This window comes from Notamacropus eugenii, chromosome 1, assembly GCF_028372415.1.
Source record: "Notamacropus eugenii isolate mMacEug1 chromosome 1, mMacEug1.pri_v2, whole genome shotgun sequence".
NCBI classification, from domain to species: Eukaryota; Metazoa; Chordata; class Mammalia; order Diprotodontia; family Macropodidae; genus Notamacropus; species Notamacropus eugenii.
Genome location: NC_092872.1, coordinates 116,962,870 through 116,982,275, shown reverse-complemented (window position 1 = coordinate 116,982,275; position 19,406 = coordinate 116,962,870). Strand labels below are relative to the sequence as shown.

Here is a 19,406-nt window from a genome sequence, read left to right as displayed (position 1 = left end):
GGAGCCTTAAAATCCTTAAAGCGAGTGAGTGACTGAGTGAATGAGTGAATGAATGAACAAATGAAGGAAATTGTAGGTGCAAATAGAAAAGCCAGTCATCCCTTTCCCTCAAGTACCTCTCATTCTAATGAGGGACACAGGACATTTAGGTTTAACTTATAAGTCAGATGGAAAAACTTGGTGATCTTTTAGGGTGCAGAGGCACAGCAGATGGTAATTATCTTCTTTAGTATCATCTCCATTGATAAAAACCATCTTAGTTTCTAATTCTGAAACATTTGTGGTATAAAAGTCATTGCCTAATGGAATCTCCATAGGGACTGTTTTCCTGGCCAGTGCCATTAGGGGCCAGAGTAGAAGCATTGTCGGTATGGAGAATGTTTCTAATCTTAGGGCTCTTGGTTTTAGGGCCCTGGATTGCTTTCACTAAAATGGCATTGATGGTTTAGTCCAGCACTTCTTAAACTGTGGGTCGCAACCCCTTATGTGGTTGTTAAAAGTTTGGCAATAGTAAAAGATCTCTGAACCCTCAAGGACCAAAAGTTAATTCACAATTAAATACGTAATGAATTCGAGGTGTTTCTGGCAGCACCTGCTCATGTTGCATCACACATCTTCACTGCATGCCTTTGTTCTGAACACAAAACATGGGCATTTTGCACTGCGCATGCTGTCAGTCTACATAATGCCAGCAAATACTGCCAAAATGCAAAAAGGGGTCATCACAAGTGGACATACTTTAAGAAGCCTTGATTTAGTCCACCTGGCTGTACATGCTGCCTTGTCTCTTAACTCAACCTCAGATCATCTTGCTGCTTCATTAGCCCGGTTTGCTTAATTGTGGCAAGTTAGTCAGCAGCTGGTGGTTGTAGTTGTGGGCGGGAATGAAAAGGCTGTTTTCCCTTGATTGATGACTGCTGGAATCTGCATTTTAAATGTTAAAACCTAAAAGGAAAAAAATATTCTTGTCCTGAACTGGTACCTATAATGGCAAAAAATAAGAAGGTAGATGAGTAAAAGGCTTAGAAAGAAAAAGCATGTAAACCTGTAGAAGAAAAGAAAAGCGTAGTGGAAAGGCACTGGGTATGCCAAAATGAACTTCACAACTGTAGCTGAAGGAATCAGTAGAAGTTACCAAATTGAAAAAGATAATGAGAAAAATGCCATCAGAGACTTTTATTAGTGTATAAAATGACAATGGAAAAAAGAGTGAAGCTCATCAGCTCATTAGGCATCATTTGTAGGCCAGTAGGGCTGTGTGACTGATATGCATGTGCTGACAGGGAGATTCTTGAGATCCAAGATGCGCTCTGCTACCTCTGCCTTTGAAGATTTCCATAGTAGTACTGAGTCACAGGGAACAATGGGAAATTGGAAAAGAAACAGTTCTATACTTGTGTGGGTTCTTGAGAAGTAGAGTGAGGAGTATGTATTACCAGTTTCTTTAAGGGGTGATTTATAATTTATTTGTTTGCAGCACTTGATACACAAGGCCAGCTTTAAAAGATGAACAGGCTCAGAAATCTACTTTTGAAGATTGAGCTGCCCTGCAAAGAAATTTTGCTTCTTGCTCTGTTGAAATGTCCAGTTCAGCAGTTGGTATAGTAAAAAGGAATTGTGGTATTATCATCAGTGAAACTAAATTCCTTTTTTCTTTCTGACAAGTTATTAACAGCAAATCACACCAAACAGCATTTTTTTCTGTAAACTGCATTTGAATAAAAGGTGAAAATTACATCTCTTACCAAATGGATTATTGCATACTGTTTATGTAGTGTTTAAAGATAATGCATTTAGATATGAGACTGTCCTGTTTTTTTCTTAAATCGCAATTTCTGTAAGGAGTTCCACTTAATTCATGCGCATCTGTTTTAGATAGTCTGTGTTGTTTGTTTTATTATTCACTCCTTAAGTTCCAGTTTACTTCTCATCTATAACGTGGAATTCTGTGTGCTATGTATTTTGTGAAACATGCCACTGTTTTGTGCACTTAGATAATTACCAACTGCTGTATAAAATGTTGGAAAACCTTGTACCTCTCTACATATCTAAAATTAGAATCAAGTCCTCAGTCCATCATTTTGAACCTGATATAATAAATTAAGTAAAAGTAGCACCACAAAAAAAAAATCTGTCTTTGGTAAAGTAATTAAATTAGATCACTCATCTGCATGGATAGAATATTGAGCCCTGTAATGGTCACTTAAAATGGAAAGATCCTTCTCTCTCATTAACAAGCTGATGTGACCTGCCTGAGTCACATGAGTGAGTCACATGGAGCCTTTGGTGGGAGGAGTTTGCTGAATGGGTAGAACAGGAAGAGGAGGAGATAGAGCAGAAATTAGTGAGAGAGCAGTCAGAACTGAAGGATGCAGGCAAGCCAGCAGCTGGCTGTGAGGTGAGAGAAGGGCATTTTGTTTAAGGGAAGCCTGCTTGAGATTTGTTTAAGGGACCTGGTTTATGGGAAGCCTAGCAGGGAAAGGGTTGAGGATGGTGGTGTTGTCTGCATTGTTATTGTGTACAGATTTTTGTTACTACAATGGATTTGACTTTCTAGTGTCTGAATAAATATTTGGTTCTGTCTTCCGTGTGGGGAGTCTGGTATTTTGTGATTCAGAATTGTGCTGTAGGTGCTATGAATATTGCATTGGTGCTACAAGGCCTTATATGTAACTACTTGCAGGAAACACTTCAGGGGTATCTTAGTAAATAGGTGAGGTTCAAGAGATCTTTAGGGAGGGGACAAGAGGGAAAAGCCTGTATTTTAAAAGCTGTTATATGTAAAAACTTGACAGGTACTGTGAAGTTAGAGTCATTTTATTATTTTCCCCCCCTTAAGTAGGAAAATATATGTTTTAAAAGTTTCTTTTGGGCTTTTGGAATCAGAATTTGAATTTCTGAGAAAGACTTTAATTCTTTTTTTAATTAAAATTTTTATTTATTTTTAGTATTTTTCTTTTTAAATTTTGAGTTCCAAATTCTTTCCCTCCCTCCCACTCCCTTCAAACACACTGAGAATGCAAGCAATATGATATCAGTTATACATGTGAAATCACATAAAACATTACCATATTAACCATATGTCTAAGAAAAACGCGAAAAATAGTGTAAAAAATTTTACAGATAGCATTTTTTCATCCTGAGTCCTTTGTAATTGTAATGGATCATTGTATTGGTCAGAGTAGCCAAGTCTTTCATAGTTGATCATTATTATAACATTACTGCTAACTGTGCACCGTGATCTTCCAGTTCTAATCACTTAGCATCAGTTCAATACAGATCTTGCCATGTTTTTCTGAAACCTTCCCCCTTGTCTCACAGCACAGTAGTACTCCATAATAATCATTTGCTGTAACTTGTTCAGCTATTCCCTAAATAGTGAGCATCCCCTCAATTTCAATTTAGAGCGTTTTTACATGACTATAGACAGATGTATTTCCTCTGAAACTTCCTGTTCATATATCCTTTGGCCATTTATCAAGTGGGAAATAGCTCTTTTTATAAATTTTACTCAGTTCTATGCTCATTATTTATTTGAGAAATGAGATCTTTATCAGAGAAACTTGCTGTAAATTTTTCATATTGCTTCATTGTCTGTAGTGCCTTGTAGTAAAATGTTGTTTCCTTGATTATCCCTTTTAATCAACTCTACACTCCACCCCCATTTTTCCTTCACTGTCACAGCTCTTATATGCCTTTTTTATATGAATTTTTTTTCCCTATTTTACCTCTCTCTTCCCCCTTCTCGCAGATTATCCTTCTTTCTCACCCCCTTTTTGGAGATCATTCCAACATAATTGACTCATATCCCATGTCTTCTGTCTATGTAAACTCCTTTTAACTGCCGTAATAATGATAAAGTTCTTTTGAGTTACCTGTATCTTCTTCCTACATAAGAGTGTAAACATTATTTTATTATTTATTATTAACATTATTGAGACTCTTACAATTTCTCTTTAATGTTTGCTTTTTTTATACTTCTCTTGAGTTTTGTGTTTGGATGTCATATTTTCTTCTATTCAGCTCTAAACTTTTCATCAGGAATGCTCAGAAGTCCTCTATTTCATTAAATGTCTGTTGACTGGGAAGATGATTCTTGGCTGTAACCCTAGATCTTTCACCTTCTGCTATATCATATTCCAAGATTGCCACCTCTTTAATATAGAAGCTGATAAATCTTTCGTGATCCTGACTGTGGCTCCAATAATTTGTTTCTTTCTAGCTGCTTAAAGTATTTTTTCTTTGACCTGGGAGCTCAGGAATTTCATTTTTGAATTTTTCAGGAGAAAATTTCACTTTCTACTTTACCCTTTGGAACTAAGATATCAGGGCAATTTTCCTTGATACTTTCTTTTTCTTTTTTTTATTTGATTTATTTATTTTTAGTTTTTGACATTCACTTCCATAAGATGTTGAGTTCCACATTTTCTCCCTATCTCTCCCTTCCCACCATCTGAAAATAGCATGCATTCTAATTACCACTTCCCTTAAACTGCCCTGCCTTCTATCACCCCACAATCCCTTTCTTATCCTCTTCCCCTATTTTGTTTTTGTAGGGCAAGGTAGGTTTCTGTACCCCATTGCCTATGTATGTTATTTCCCACTTGCATGCAAAAAATGATTTTTAACATTCATTCTTAAATTATTGAGTTCCAACTTCTCTCCCTCTCCCCACCTTCATTGAGAAGGAAAGCAATTCCATGTTATACATGTGTAATCATGCAAAACACCTCCATAACAGTCATGTTGTGAGACTGACTATATTTCCTTCCATCCTATCCTCTCCCCCATTTAGTCCATTTCTCTCTTTTGATCCTGTCCTTCGTCAAAAATGTTTGCTTCTGACCACCCCCTCCTCCAATCTGCCCTCCTCTCTATCGTCCCCCCTCTTTTATCCCCTTTCCTCCCCTCCCCACTTTCCTATAGGATAAGATAGATTTCCATATCCAATAGAGTGTGTATATCAATCCCTCCATAAGTGAAATCCAGTAAGAGTAAGGTTCATTCATTCCCTCCCATCTTCCCTGTCTTCCCCTCCACTGTAAAAACTTTTTCTTGCCTCCTTCAAGTGAGATATAATGTACTCCGTTCTATCTGTAGCACTAATGTGATATTCACAGTGCCTACAACAACCATGAATATCCCAGCACAATTATACAACAGATTCTCCACATGGAAAACAGAACCAAAAATTTATTCAGACACCAGAAAGCCAAATCCATCATAATCTACACACAATAACAATTCAGGGAACACCATCCCCAAGCCTTTGCCTTTCTAGGCTTCCCACAAACTGGCTCTATTAAGCAAATCACAAGCAGGCTCTCTCAAAATCACAAACAAGCTCTTTCACTCACTCAGTAGCTTGCTTGCCTGCATCCTACCTAGCTCTGACTAGATTCTGACCAGTTTCCTCTCAGCTCTACTCTAGCTCCACTTCTTTCTGTTCCACCCATTCAGCACATTTCTCCCACCACAGGCTCCATGTGATTTAGACTTCCATGTGACTTAAGCAGGTCACATAGCACTATTAATGTATGGGAAAGATCTTCCCTTAAGCAAAAATATGTTAACCCATTATGCAAAAATACATTAACAATACACTACCTCTTCATTTCTCCCTCTCCCGGTATATTTCTCCCTCACCTCTCAATTTTATTTTCTAGATACCATTCCTTCATATTTAGCTAACCCTCTGCCCTCTGTCTATATATATTATTATTTCTTCCAACTGCCCTAATACTGAGAAAGGTCTCTTGAGTTACAAGTATCATCTTTCATGTAGGAATTGTAGACAGTCCTGCTTTAATAAATCCCTTATGATTTTTTTCCTGTTTACCTTTTCATGCGTCTCTCAAGTCTTATATTTGTAAGTCAAATTTTCAGTTTAGTTCTGGTCTTTTCAACAAGAATGCTTGGAAGTCCTCTATTTCATTGAATGTCCGTTTTCCCCCCCCCAAAGGATATACTTCAGTTTTGCAGGGTAGGTGATTCTTGATTTTAATCCTAGCTGCTTTGACCTCCTGAATATCATATTCCAAACCCTCCAGTCCCTTAATGTAGAAGCTGCTAAATCATGTGTTATGCTAATTGTGTTTCCACAATACTTGAATTGTTTCTGACTGCTTGCAGTATTTTCTCCCTGATCTGGGAACTCTATAATTTGGCTATAATATTCTTAAAAGTTTTCCTTTTTAGGAGGTGATTGATGGACTCCCTTGACTTCTACTTTACCCTCTGGTTCCAGAGCACCAAGGCAATTTTCCTTGATAATTTCTTGAAAAATGATATCCAGGCTCTTTTCTTGATCATGGCTTTCAGGTAGTCCAAACATTTTTAAATTATATCTCCTGAATCTATTTTCCAGGTCAGTTACTGTTTTTCCAATGAGATCTTTCACCTTGTCTGCTATTTTTTCATTCCTTTAGTTTTGTTTTATAATTTCTTGATTTTTCATAAAATCATTATTAGCTTCCATCTGCTCCATTCTAATTTTTAAGGAATTATTTTCCTCAGTGAGCTTTTGAACCCCTTTTGCCATTTGAGTTAGTCTGTATTTTAAGGTGTTATTTTCTTGCTTTTTTTGGTGTCTCTTTTATCAAGGAGTTGACTGAATTTTCAGGATTTTCTTGCATCACTCTCATTTCTCTTCCCAGTTTTTCCTCTGCTTCTCTTACTTGATTTTCAAAATCCTTTTTGAGCTCTTCCATGACCTGAGACCAATTCATATTTTTCTTGGAGGCTCTGGATATAGGAGCTTTGACTGTTGTCTTCTTCTAGTGGTATGTTTTGATCATTTTTGTCACCAAAGTAAGATTCCATAGTCCGAGTTTTTTTTTTCCTCTCTTTGGTTGTTTTCTCAGCCAATTACCTGACTATTTAACTGTTTATTAAAGTAGGCTCTGCTTCACTATGGAGGTTGTACTGTCCCAAGCTTCAGGGGTTTTAAGTAGCTGTTTTCAGAGATATTTCTAGGGACCTGTAAATTTTCAGTTCTTCTAAAGTGGTATGATCTAAGGAGAGGTGTTTACTCCTCCCCTGGCCTGTGCTCTTGTCTATGAGTGACCACAAACACTCTTTTCTGCCTTGGAAGTGTGAGGGGGATTTCCTCTCTACTTCTTCCACAAGCTCCACCACACCAGTGCTCCTCTTTACCCCCAGGACTGCAGCCCAGATCTAAGCATGGGCAAAGCAAGAAAATCCTGCCTCATCACCAGCAAAGAGCTCCCTGCAATCCCCCTCTGATGAGCCACTCAATCCTGCCACCATTGGGGATCAAGCATTTCAGAAGCAGCTGCTGCTGCCACCCCAGGACTTGGGCTGGGCTGCCCTTCCTCTCTCATTCAGGTCCCACAGATCTGTCCTACTGACCTTCTTAGTTGTCTTTGGTGTTTGTGGGTTGAGAAGTCTGGAAACCACCACACCTGCCAGTGATTCAGTCCACTGAGGTTTGCTGGGGCCCAGTCTGTGCCAGGACCCATGCTGGACTGTGTTCCTCTTCCAGCCCTGTGCAACAAACCTGTCCTGTTGACCTTCTAGGTTGTCTTGGGTTGGAAGTTTGTTTCACTCTTTTGTGGGTTCTGCTGCCCTAGAATTTGTTTAGAGTCATTTTTTACAGGGGTTTGGAGCATAGCTGAAGAGAATCCCTGCTTTTATTCCTGATATTTTCTTAGAATAGGATGTCTAAGTTCTTTCTTTGATCATGACTTTCAGGTACTCCAATAATTTTTAAATAGTCTCTCTTTGTTCATTTTTCCAGGTCAGTTGTTTTTCTAAATGAGATATTTCACATTTGCTTCCGTTTTTTCAACCTTTTTACTTTGTTTCATTGTTTTTTGATGTCTTATGGAGTCATTAGATTGTTCTTTTTTAAAGAGTTATTTTCTTCAGTGAATTTTTGTGCCTCCTTTTCCATTTGGCCTGTTCTCCTTTTCAAGAAGTTCTTTTCTTTAGTGAGGTTTCTTTTTTGTTGTTATTTTTTTTTTCCCATTAGGCCAGTTCTGTTTTTTGAGGTATTATTTCCCTCAATATTTTTTGTGACTTTTTTTAACCACGATGTTAATTCTCTTTTCGTAACTTTTTTACATCACTCTCATTTCTTTTCCCAATTTTTCCTCTACCACTCACCTATTTTTTTTTAATCCTTCTAGGAATTCTTTGGGTTCAATTAACATTTTTCTTTGAGACTTTATTTGTAGCTGTTTTTACATTGTTGTCTTCTTCTGTTTATGTCTTGGTCAGGGAAGACCCTGCCACTGTAGTAGCTTTTTATGATCAAATTCTTTTTTTGTGTTTGCTCGTTTTTCAGCCTATTTTAATGCGTCATTTTGTATGTACCTTTTTTACTATGTTTATTCTTTGCTTATACTTCCTGCCCCTACCCCTCTCTCTGTATCCTCTTTCTTTTCTCTCTTCTATCTCTCTCCTTTCTCTCTCATGAGCAAGAACTTCTGCTCTAGCCAGTAGGCAAACACTACTGGTTTTTGAGTGCCGCGTGATGTAGTCAGATAAGTACCTTGGGAAGATTACTTTTGGCAGATGTATAGAGGGTATTTTAGAGAGGCAGTGGATTATAAAGAAAGAAACCAATTAGAAAACTATTAGCCAAGCTTGACCTTCTGGAAGAGTTTAGAAAATAGACCTTTCTCTTTTCATTGCAAAGGTAGTCGGGGTATGTATGTGGAATATTACATATGTTCTTTGTTTTGATGACCTGTTTTTTATCTCTTTTAGTCTTTCTTATGAGAATTGGCTCTCTGAGTAAAGGAGAAGAGAGAGTAAGTTATTCAGAAAGTCATGTGATGGTAGGAGAAAGGCATCAGTGACAGTCCAGGTACCTCATAGTGAGAGTCTGAGGTAGGGTGGTAACTGTGTGAGTGGAGAGAAGGGAGTAGTGAGATAGATGTTGTGGAGCTAGTGTAGGAATGACTTGATAACTTCTTGGATAATGGGATGTGAGGGAAAGGAAAGAGTTATGGATAACTTCAAAGTTGTGAACATAAGTGATTGGAAAATAATGATGCCCTCAAAAGAAATAGGAAAATTTGGAGAAAGTACTTGATCACCTTTGGTTTTTTACATCCACCATGTCACCTACCAGAGGTCTAGAAATTTGTACTTACTAAAAGTATTCTTATTTGAGGATCTTAAATATGGATATAAGTGTATTTTATCTTTAAGGTCTGTAGTTGTCTTCAAATGATCCTTAGCTCAAAATAATACTCATTTATATTCTAGGGAATATCACCAGAGGTCTGTACTTTTTTTGGCCACAGCAATTTAAGATAAAATTGTTGAGGTGTTGCAGTCTTCTTGAGTGGAAGGGGAATGCCAACATCAAGAAGTTTCTGAAGTTCTGAGGAGTATTTTGCTTCTGGCAGGGATGCTTTTATTTTGCTCATTATTAGAAAACATCTTATGTCACAGTATAGTTGAGTCAAAATATATTTTGAAGCACTGAAACTTAAATCAGTTAATTATTAATTTACCTAGTTTTCAATTATGTAAAATAATTAACATAATTTTCCAAGGACTTATTTGTTAGTGAAGTTTGAACTGAAGTCAAAGATATATCCTTCATGAAGTAACAGAATGATGTCACAGAGAGGATAGAACAGAGTTGGGGAACCTGTGGCGTTGAAGCCACAGGTCCTCAAGTGCAAATCTTTGACTAAATTTGGCCCCTTAATTAAAGGATTTGTTCTGTAAACCTTGGACTCAGTCAAAGGACCATGCCCAAGGACCTAGAAGGCCACATGTGACCTTGAAGCCACAGGTTTCCTACCCCAGGGATAGAATGCTTGTCATAGGATTAGGAAGAATGCATTTGAATCCATCTTCTGACACTACCTGTCTCATCATGAACCTCACTTAACCTTGTAGGAGTTGAGTGTTAGTTTCCTTCTCAGTAAAATGGAGTGATAGTAATGATGATATTGATGGTAACAGTAATGGGTAGTATTTATATAGCACTTTAAGGTTTGCAAAGCATCCCACAAATATTATCTCATTTTATCCTCACAGTAAATATGGGAGTTCAGTGCTCTTGCCTCCATTTTACAGAAGAGGAAACTGAGGCAGAAAGTGGTTATAATGATTTATCTGGTGTCAACCACCTAATAATTGTCTGGGGCAAGAGTTGAACTCAGATTTCCCTGACTCTGGTTCTAGCACTCTATCCATTCCCAGATAGTGCAACACATGCCCTACAGAATTATTCTGAAGTTCAAATAAGATGGTGCCTGTAAAGTGCTTAGATAACCATAACTATATCAATTATTATTATTCTTACTATTATTGAATTATAGTAATTCTGAAAGTTTTTTTTAAAATAATATAAATCATTAGTTTCTTGGTGAGAGTTGGAGTAACACTAATTAATATTAGTTAACTTCCTGCAGCTAAACTATATTAAAAATATATTTTTTATAACTTAGACTAAATAGTGTACTGGAAAAGCAAGAGATGCGTAGCATTACTTTCAGTGTTTATGTCAGAGCCTTTGTTATTAAGCAAGGTAGTAGATCAATAACTAGTAAATCAGTAACACTGGGAACTTTGTAGTTTTGGAATTTAGTAATTCAGGAAAGGATAGTGAAACAAGCCTTTCTGAAAGGCAAAAAACTCATTAGAAGGGAATAACTTCAGCCAGATAAAGACAAATTAATAGAGGAAATTAAAAGTAAAATTAATTTAGTTCTTATAATGACCAGAGTTGAGGATCTAAATTTACCAGACGGAGGAGTTTAAGGTTTTGATTTTCTAAAACTCTCCTTTGAAGTGGCATTTTCTTTCTGTATGTTTAACAAATTATAATTTTAGATTTGAAATTGAAACTATCTTGTTGTATTAGAAGTTAAACAGATGAAGCCTCTCTATGTCTTTTAAAACCATTAACTATCTTGTTTCTTGAGAAATTGTTTATGTAATAGTATTTCTGGAAAAAAAAAATGTATTAGTTGAAAAGAATGTTTTCCTTGGGAGACAGAAACCTGGGTTCAAATCTTAACCTGTGGCACTTAACTATAAGTGACCACAAGCAAGTCACTTTACTTTATTTCTTCATCTATAGAATAGGGATAATGATGGCCTATCCACTTCGTAGGGTGATTTTGGAGGATTAAATAAAATAATATATGTAAAAGCACTTTGTAAACCTTAAAGTACTATATAGATATCAGCTCATTGCTTTTTATTATAACTACTAAAATCCTCATCTGATGCCTGAAGAGATAGCTCTGGTTCATGAAGCCTATCTCGGGAGAGTACCAAAACTGCCAGATTCCCATCATGCTGTCTGGTAGTGTTTTTGTAGTGGACTCTGTGTCTGTCTATCTGTTGTCTAGGATCTAGCCCAGCTGAACTTACTAGAAGAACTTATTGCCAAATTGGCTGCAGTGTGATGAATTTTTTGAGTATATCAACTCCTGAAGATCATTTAAGCTATAGAGAGAATATGATGAAATTGCTTGATGAAATTACAGAGCTTTGAAGTTTGAAGATATGCTATTTTATAAATTAATTTTGAATAAGAAAAAGCTCATTGCTTAAATAAACCTAGTACTCTCAGTCCTGTAAAAAAAATTTTTAAGTTTTTTATAATGTAAATGATTACTACTTAATATGTCCATATGTAATAAAACCAGGGGTTTTACTTTTTAATTTCTCTCCCCAATCATAGTTTATGAAAAAAGTATTTTGTTTAAATTCACTCTCACTAGACACAAAGATGAAATAGAAAGATGTGCCCCTTTGTACTTTCTCTGTGTTTTTCTAATTATAGATTATCCATTTGTCATTGATGACTTGGGACAGTAATTTCTTCTGTCTAAATGCTCACATTTTTTTCCCCCTTTAATAAATCAAGGAGACTTGGGCTATAATAGAAGGCATTCAAGATGGAAGAGAAAGGCAAGAGAGCCTTAAAAATGTGGAAAAAGAAAAACCTAAAAGAGAACCAGAAGGATGAGTAGATTGGGTAGTCTTAAGAATCACGCACAAGAGACTAATACTAAATAATTCCCGTCATTCTGTGATGGTTGCACTTTAACATTTTTCAGCTGTTACTCTGTCCTTATATAATTGTTGCTTAGCCAACCTGTACATATTTATCTTCTTGAATCTTCTCAGTCACTTTCTCCTTTCCCTCATTTGAAGTACCCTAAATGGAATGCAGTATTTTCAAGTGCTATCCATCTTACTGAAGTCGTGAAGAGGTAAAATTAGTGTCTTTTTGTATTTGGCTAAACCTTATCTTAGTGCTTTTACTGCTATATTATATAATATAGCAGTAAAAGCACTAAGATACCTCTAATTTTCTGACCAAATGCGACTTTTTTTTTTTTTTTTGGTTTCTTTTAATACAGTTATGTAGTTGGGAGTTAGAAGGCTTTTGACTAAAATCTTTTTTCTTTTTTTCCAACCTATTTCTTTGTTTTTAAGTTCAACTTAAGGTTTTGTGATTTTTTTTTTGGCTTTTCTTTTCCAAACCATTAATAAAGAAGCAAAATTAAAAAATAAGCAGCTAACCTCTTGTACTCACCTCTCTGTAATTCAGAGTCTATTAGTAACATTTCTCATTTTCCTTTTTTTATGCTATTAACTATCAGTTACTATATTATGGGACTTTTTTCTTTTCAGACTAGGTTGAATTTTGTTTTAAAACCAAGAAAATTAATTTATTAACATATTATCTTGATCTAAGCATCTTTCTTATTTAAATTGACTTCCTAATTTCACCAACATACTCGAGCCCAAATGAGAATTTTAAGAAATCCCTCTTAAAGTCTTTCATAATTTAGTCAGGTAATTATTACCTTTCCCAACCGTCTCATGTGAATCTTTAAGAACTACTAGTTAGTCATAAGGAACCTGTTGGTAAAGTTGGTCTGGACTTCTTAGTTGTTTCTTAAGGCTCTCTTTAACTTTTTCTCTGCCTGATAATACATACTAATAGCTTAATTTTAAGCTATCTAATAAGATCCTTGATAGCTTAAAACCTCACCAAGACTTGGGATACCATGTGTACTTTATGAAGACTATTTCTAAATTTAAAAGTATGAGATTTCATAATAATGCTTGCTGAAAGCTTTGCTAGTGATTCTGAGATTCCGGAGGGAAATATTAAAACTTTAAAAGAACTCAGGTGTTGTTTATTTTGTTTTATTTTCCTACTGCAATTTGAAGGTAGGGCCTCTTAAGAAAAACAAATTCAGGAAATAAGTAGCCATTTCCTAAAATGATATTTGAGAATAGCATGTAAATTTCTAGACCATGGCTTTAAAATATAGGAATATTGAGCTTCTGGCTAAAAATGGAGTGAAAGGGATTGGTAAAAAAATATATTTCCTTGATATCTCACAAGTAAGATCAAGAAAAATGGATTGGAGTAAGGAGAACAAAATAAATCTCTAACAAAGTACTTCGCATTGAGAGTAAAGCTACAATATAGAAAGAATAGTAGTAGAGAAGTTCAGTCATTTATGGGAGAAAAAAATAATCCAAAATAGTGTGTCAGGGTTTAAAACAGAGAAGCCCTGTGACTTCAAATGTCTATACACAAGTGCACAAAATATGACTAGTAAAGCAAGATGATCTAAATTCTAGCACAGAAAATAAAATTCATTCCTCATAACTATTACCAAAATTTTGTGGGATAATTTTCAGGCTTGGAATGTGATTCCAGAAAGGTATGCCTTCTTCAGAAAGAACGGAATAAATAAAATTGGGTAGCAAAGGAGTGGCATGCATATCAGAATATCTGGAACAAAAACAGAAAGAAGAAAGTCAGTGTGGTGTAGCAAGGGTCTGGATGTATTACAGTCAGATGCCTTTGGTTCAGATTCTGCCTCTGCTTCCTGTCAGTTTCTTTCTTTGCAGAAGGTACTGGAATAGATGAACCCATCTCAAATGGGTTCATCTATTCCAGCCACCACTAGGATACCCTTCCTGCCTTTCCTTAGCCCTTCACCTTCTACCTCGTTAAGGCTACTCACATCCCACCCACATTCAATGCTTGCATAGCTTGGATGAAATGGAAATTACAACCCTGTTCTTTCTAGTGAGATAGAGGGCCAACAGGCCTTACCATCTGCCTTATCTCTTGTCTTCTGATATCCTAAATGCTTTACTTACCCTCTGCTTTGATTCTACCTTGTAGGCTCCCTGGCACTGTCACCTGATTTAGTGACATAAACTTATAACCTGCCACCTTAGTATTCGGGGATTTTCTGTCTGTCCTGCAGCTGAACTTTTCTTTTTTTTTTAAATGTGTTCTCTTTCTCAATTAGAGTAAGCTTCTTGAAAAAAAAGACTGTCTTGCTATTTCTCTCTGAATCCTTAGTGCTTACATAATGCTTGGCATCTAGTAATGGCTTTTTCAGTCATTCATTTCTAACATTCCTTCCAGCCCCAAATTTAATTTACGATTTTATGAACTGGTGGCCAAATAGAAACAATAGAAACCTTGGTAAATAATGAAAATTCCACTTTACAGTTTATGGTAGTGAACAAAAGGAAAGCTTGGGCGCAAGCCTGGGATTTGAGGAGAAGAGATTTCAGCAGATTTGAAGAAAATGTCGGTAGGTTTCTGTGACCTAAAATTCTATAAGGTAAGTTAGCCCAAGAATGGGAAGCTCAAAAATGAAATTTTGGAGAAGAAAACAAACATTTCTATCGAAGAAAAAAGAGGTGGCTGCCTAAAGAGACTAATGTAACTGTACAGAGTACCGTCAACCAACTCAGATTTTAAAAGTGGTGTAGAAGATGGAGGCAAGGACAGGTAACAGAAGATATATAAAAGCATCTCATGAACCTTTAAAAACTATTATGAGCAATAATATTTAGAATGGCTAGAACCTGGCAATGAATATTAAGAACAATAGAAGGGACTTTTTAAGCTGTGTTTTGGAAAACAGCTGGCTCAAATAAAATGGGACCACTGCTCGAGGTGGATGGAATAGTAAAGATGATAGAAGGCAGAACTATTCAACTCCTCTTTTTGCTTTTGTTTTCAAAGAAAATTTTCTTTGTAATGGAAAGGCTGGAAGAAGAAAACTAATAGAGAATTAAAATCTACTGTATGTAGATTTTGTATGTATATGAATATGTTACTTACTTTTTGTTGAGTTCAGGTTACTAGGCCCCAATGAAAAACTTCCAAGGTACTTTGAAAGGGCTCTGATTGATGGGCCTTTACTGTCTTTGATCTTCAGGAGAGCTGCAAGAACATGAGAGATAGCACAGGACTGGAGAAAGGCAAATGTCCTAATTTTCTGAAAAGGAGAGTAGATTGTAAAGAATAGGTCAGTAAATGTCACCTCAATTTGTAGCAAAAACAGTGGATTTTTAATAAGACAGTGAACTTCTAGAAAAGGAAGTAGTGATTACAAAGAGCCAGCACAACTTTATGAAAAATAGGTCATGCCAGATTAACTTTATTTCCTTATTGATAGCCTAAGAAAATAGGTAATAAGGGAGATGTTTTATATTTTACTTAGATTTCTGTGAAATGTTTGATAATTTATCTCATTATTCTTGTGAAAGTGATGGTAAGATATGGGCTAAGCTGATAGTACAGTTAGATGGATTTGACTTTAGTAAAATGGTTAGCCCCAAAATTGTCAGATTCCACATTCATTTAGCAAGTCTCCAGTAGACTACTACAGTGCTTAGACTTGTGCTATTTGACAGTTTTATCAGTTACTCTAATAAAGGCATAGAGGGCATGTTTATCAGATTAATAGATGATGCACACAGCTGGGAAAGGTAGCTTGCTAACACATTGGATGAAAAAAATCAGAATCCAAGAAGATCTTAATAGGAATGTGTCTTTTAGCAGTCATCAGCTATTATCATTTTTTCACATTTATGCATCATTTTAAGACCCCTCTACTTTGCTCTATTCTCACTCTTAGTCACCTGAAGAAAATTCCCTTTCACTTCTTGTTATGGCTTTCATTCAAAACACAGAGTAATTTTAAATGTTTAATGAACACCAATAAACCTTTTTTGTGGTGTGAACATGTTACTTAGACATGTTTCCATAATACAGATGGTGCAGTGGACAGAGTACTGAGCCAGGAGTCAGGAAGACTTGGGTTCCAGTTCAGCCTAGGACACTTGATAGCTGTGTGGGCAAGTCTCTTCAACTCTGTCCACCCCAGTTTCCCCAACTTTAAAATGGAGATAATAGCACTTAGCCTTCTAGGGTTATTATAAGGATTGAATAAGGTAATATTCATAAATTTGTTTAGCACAATGCCTGATACATAGTTGTTATTGTTTGTCCTTAGTTCTCAAAGAGAACCATGACATCAGGGAGGTGATGCCATGACCTGTGAGGGAGGTTTTGTGCAGAGTTAGCAACCTCACTTTCTCCTCCAGAGCCATCTGGGTCCAGGGACAAGATATAGATCAGGAAGACGAGATGACCCTGGATGCAGTGGGAGACCTGGGCCTTTATAATAAGCTAAGATCTTTAACAGATCTCAGTTTGACTGAGGCAGTGCCCATTCAGTGATTAAAACTGGATGAGAAATGAGGTAGAGAATGGCCTCTTTTACCTAGTCAAAAAAAAAGTCAGTCTGGGAATCAAATGAGTTACTATTTGTAAATTGCTTGGCACAATATTTCATACATAGTGACACTGTATAAATGCTTGTTTCCTTCCTCTTTCCCCTCTTCTCATTTTTTCTTCAGTTTAAAAGTGCATTGTTAAAATTTGTTTTTCTATTGGCAGTCCTTAACATGTTAAAAATGTATGAAATGTTCTTTGTCGTAAAATAGTGAACCAATTAAATATTGTGGCTATTTTTGGATACAAAATAAATGTATCATTTTTATACACTTTAATTATAGACTAGGGAGCATTTCTTACATTATTTGAGGGATAAGGCAATTATCAAAATAAATGGGTGTTAATAGAGTGATTTCTGTTTACCATTTTTCAAAATATGTTGCTTCGTTGTCCATGTTTAAAACTTAAAACAAGCCCTTCTATAAATTTGAAGTTTGGGTTTTAAGATAAATATTATAAAAATATTGGAATTAATTGCTAATTTTTGACATGTAAAAGATAACTGGCAATACATTTAAGTAATAATAGAGGTGTTGATGTGTGATTAAAGTTAAAATGACATGCAAACTGCAGTAATTTTTGTGGTCAAAGTGTTGAAAATGATAATCTTTAAAGTTTACTACCAAGTTGCTAGCTAGCATCAATTATGGGAATTTTGTAATAAATGTATTTTTTATTATATTGTACAAACTTTCCTAATTAAATTCCTTGACAAAGACTTATTTTAACTAGTTAAAAATGGCTTTAGGCATTTTTCTTCTTGTTTATTGAGTTGAAAGAGAGGAAAGAGGTCAAAATAATATAGGAGTAGATTTGGGATAATTGTAATATACAAGGCAGTATCCAGCTTGCCTAAGGTACTTTTCCTTTTTTATATTTTACAAAATAATCTTAAAGTATTTTAAGCTGCACTATCAGTATTAAATATTGCTTGTAAAATAATAATCAATTATCAGTCCTAAAGGTTTCTAGCATCAGCTTTCATTTTGAAATGCATGAGCTTTACTATAATATAAAACATTATGACATTTTAATTAGGAAAATAGATCATGGAACTCCACATACTGGAATAAATTTTCCAGGCACTGCTGCTTGGGTATATTGCATGTTCTTCTAAATTGGAATGAAAAATACATTAAAACTTGCCTAAATTAGATCTGCTTTCAAAGTTGAAGCGTTCGAGAATGGTAATGGTGGCTTTTTAGAGTCTAAGCAGAGAAAATGAAAGCAACACTTTGATATTTCAGCAGAAAGAAAATTTTGATTAGGGTCTATGGGCTACATTGTTATTTTCCTTTTTTGCGTGCTACAGGCAAAGGTGAAGATAGTGATGTACTCAGTATCAATGCTGATGCATATGACAGTGACATAGAAGGACCATGCAATGAAGAAGCAGCTGTGCCAGATGTTCCAGAAAATGTCAAAAGTGAAGCTGGTCAAATAGATGACCTCCAGAGAGACATTGAGAAAAGTGTGAATGAAATACTAGGATTGGCAGAATCCAGCCCAAAGGAGTCTAAAGCAGCTGCACTGACTGTCCCTCCCTCAGAAGACGTTCAGCCTTCAGCACAGCAGCTGGAACTCTTGGAACTTGAAATGAGGGCCAGGGCGATTAAGGCCCTGATGAAAGCTGGTGATGTTAAAAAAATAGTTTAAGGTTATTTCATTTTAAGAAGCTTTTGTATTTCCTTGAAGGGAATGATGTCAGTTTATTTCAGTTGTAAAATTTATTTGTATTTTATGTGACATTCCTCATTCAACCCTATTTTGCAAAGCCTGATCTTTCGCCAATAATGCATATGGTTATTTTTTTGTTGGTTCTACTGTGAGGTGTTTTTTTATTGTTATTTTTTATTTGTGACTCATAAAGCTGGATTATTTGGACACTTTGCTAGATCAGTATTTATTTGGGCCTGGTTATTTCTTGGAATCCATTAACGGATTATTACATTTAAATGTATGTATAAATGTATTATATACATTTAAGTCAAAAATACAACTTAATGCTTCACAACAATGATGACCAAGTAGGTTGCCTTTTAAGACTGCCTGCACTTTTTCAGTAAGAAGTTAAATTATTTCCCTTTAAACTTCTTCACAATTAAAAAATTCAGTTTTGTATATGCACTTTTAAGAATACAGTATCTTGAAGATGCCTTTTATTGATTCTTGGAATATTCTAATGTGGTGTTGCCAGGCTTACTTCATATTGGGTCCGAGATGTTAAGAATATCTATCTATTAGTTAAAGGTGAAGAACTTTATATTTTGGACAATTAAATGCATACTTAGAAATCAAAAGTGGTTGAGGAGGAACCTTTTTACCTAGTAACATAAATGATTTTCCACAAACCATTTTAAAAGATATTTGGTTCTGTTGGACACTTTGTTGAACTTTTTTCCTACTTGGGAAAAAAATTCATTTACATTCCAAGTTATGAGTAAAAGAGAATATTTTATTGTACCAAATTTTAGCTGGGAATTTTTGGTTGAAGATCTGATGTGATAATTCATTCAATTTAAAAAAAAGAAAGAAAGAAAGACTACTGTTCTGGAGATGAAGACTTTTTTATACTTTGCCAATAATAAAGTTGTTTCATATCAGTGTGGAGCACTTTGATCACCTAATAATGTAATAATTACCCTCTAGTTTTGTAGCATTTATAAAAAATTAACATCTTACATTTTATCTTCAGGATGCTTATTTTTCTTTAGCAATAATTTTAAATTTTAATACAAAGCTAGTTTGGGAGACTCTTAACTTAAAATAAATCAATTTTTACTGGAGTGGATATAATACCTTACTTTTTATACATGACTATGAATATGAT

At 35.4% G+C, this 19,406-nt stretch overlaps 1 protein-coding gene across 2 annotated transcripts in view; it reads left to right on the top strand.

Annotated features, from left to right (window-relative positions):
• Positions 1 to 19,179, top strand: part of CAAP1 (caspase activity and apoptosis inhibitor 1) — a 71,640-nt gene extending 52,461 nt beyond the window's left edge. For both annotated transcript variants that reach the window (XM_072612456.1, XM_072612447.1), the window contains one exon: positions 17,889 to 19,179. In XM_072612456.1, the coding sequence (XP_072468557.1) occupies positions 17,889 to 18,232 (344 nt within the window). In that variant the 3' untranslated portion in view covers positions 18,233 to 19,179. The remainder of the gene's footprint in view (positions 1 to 17,888) is intronic.
• The last annotated feature ends 227 nt before the right edge of the window (positions 19,180 to 19,406 follow it).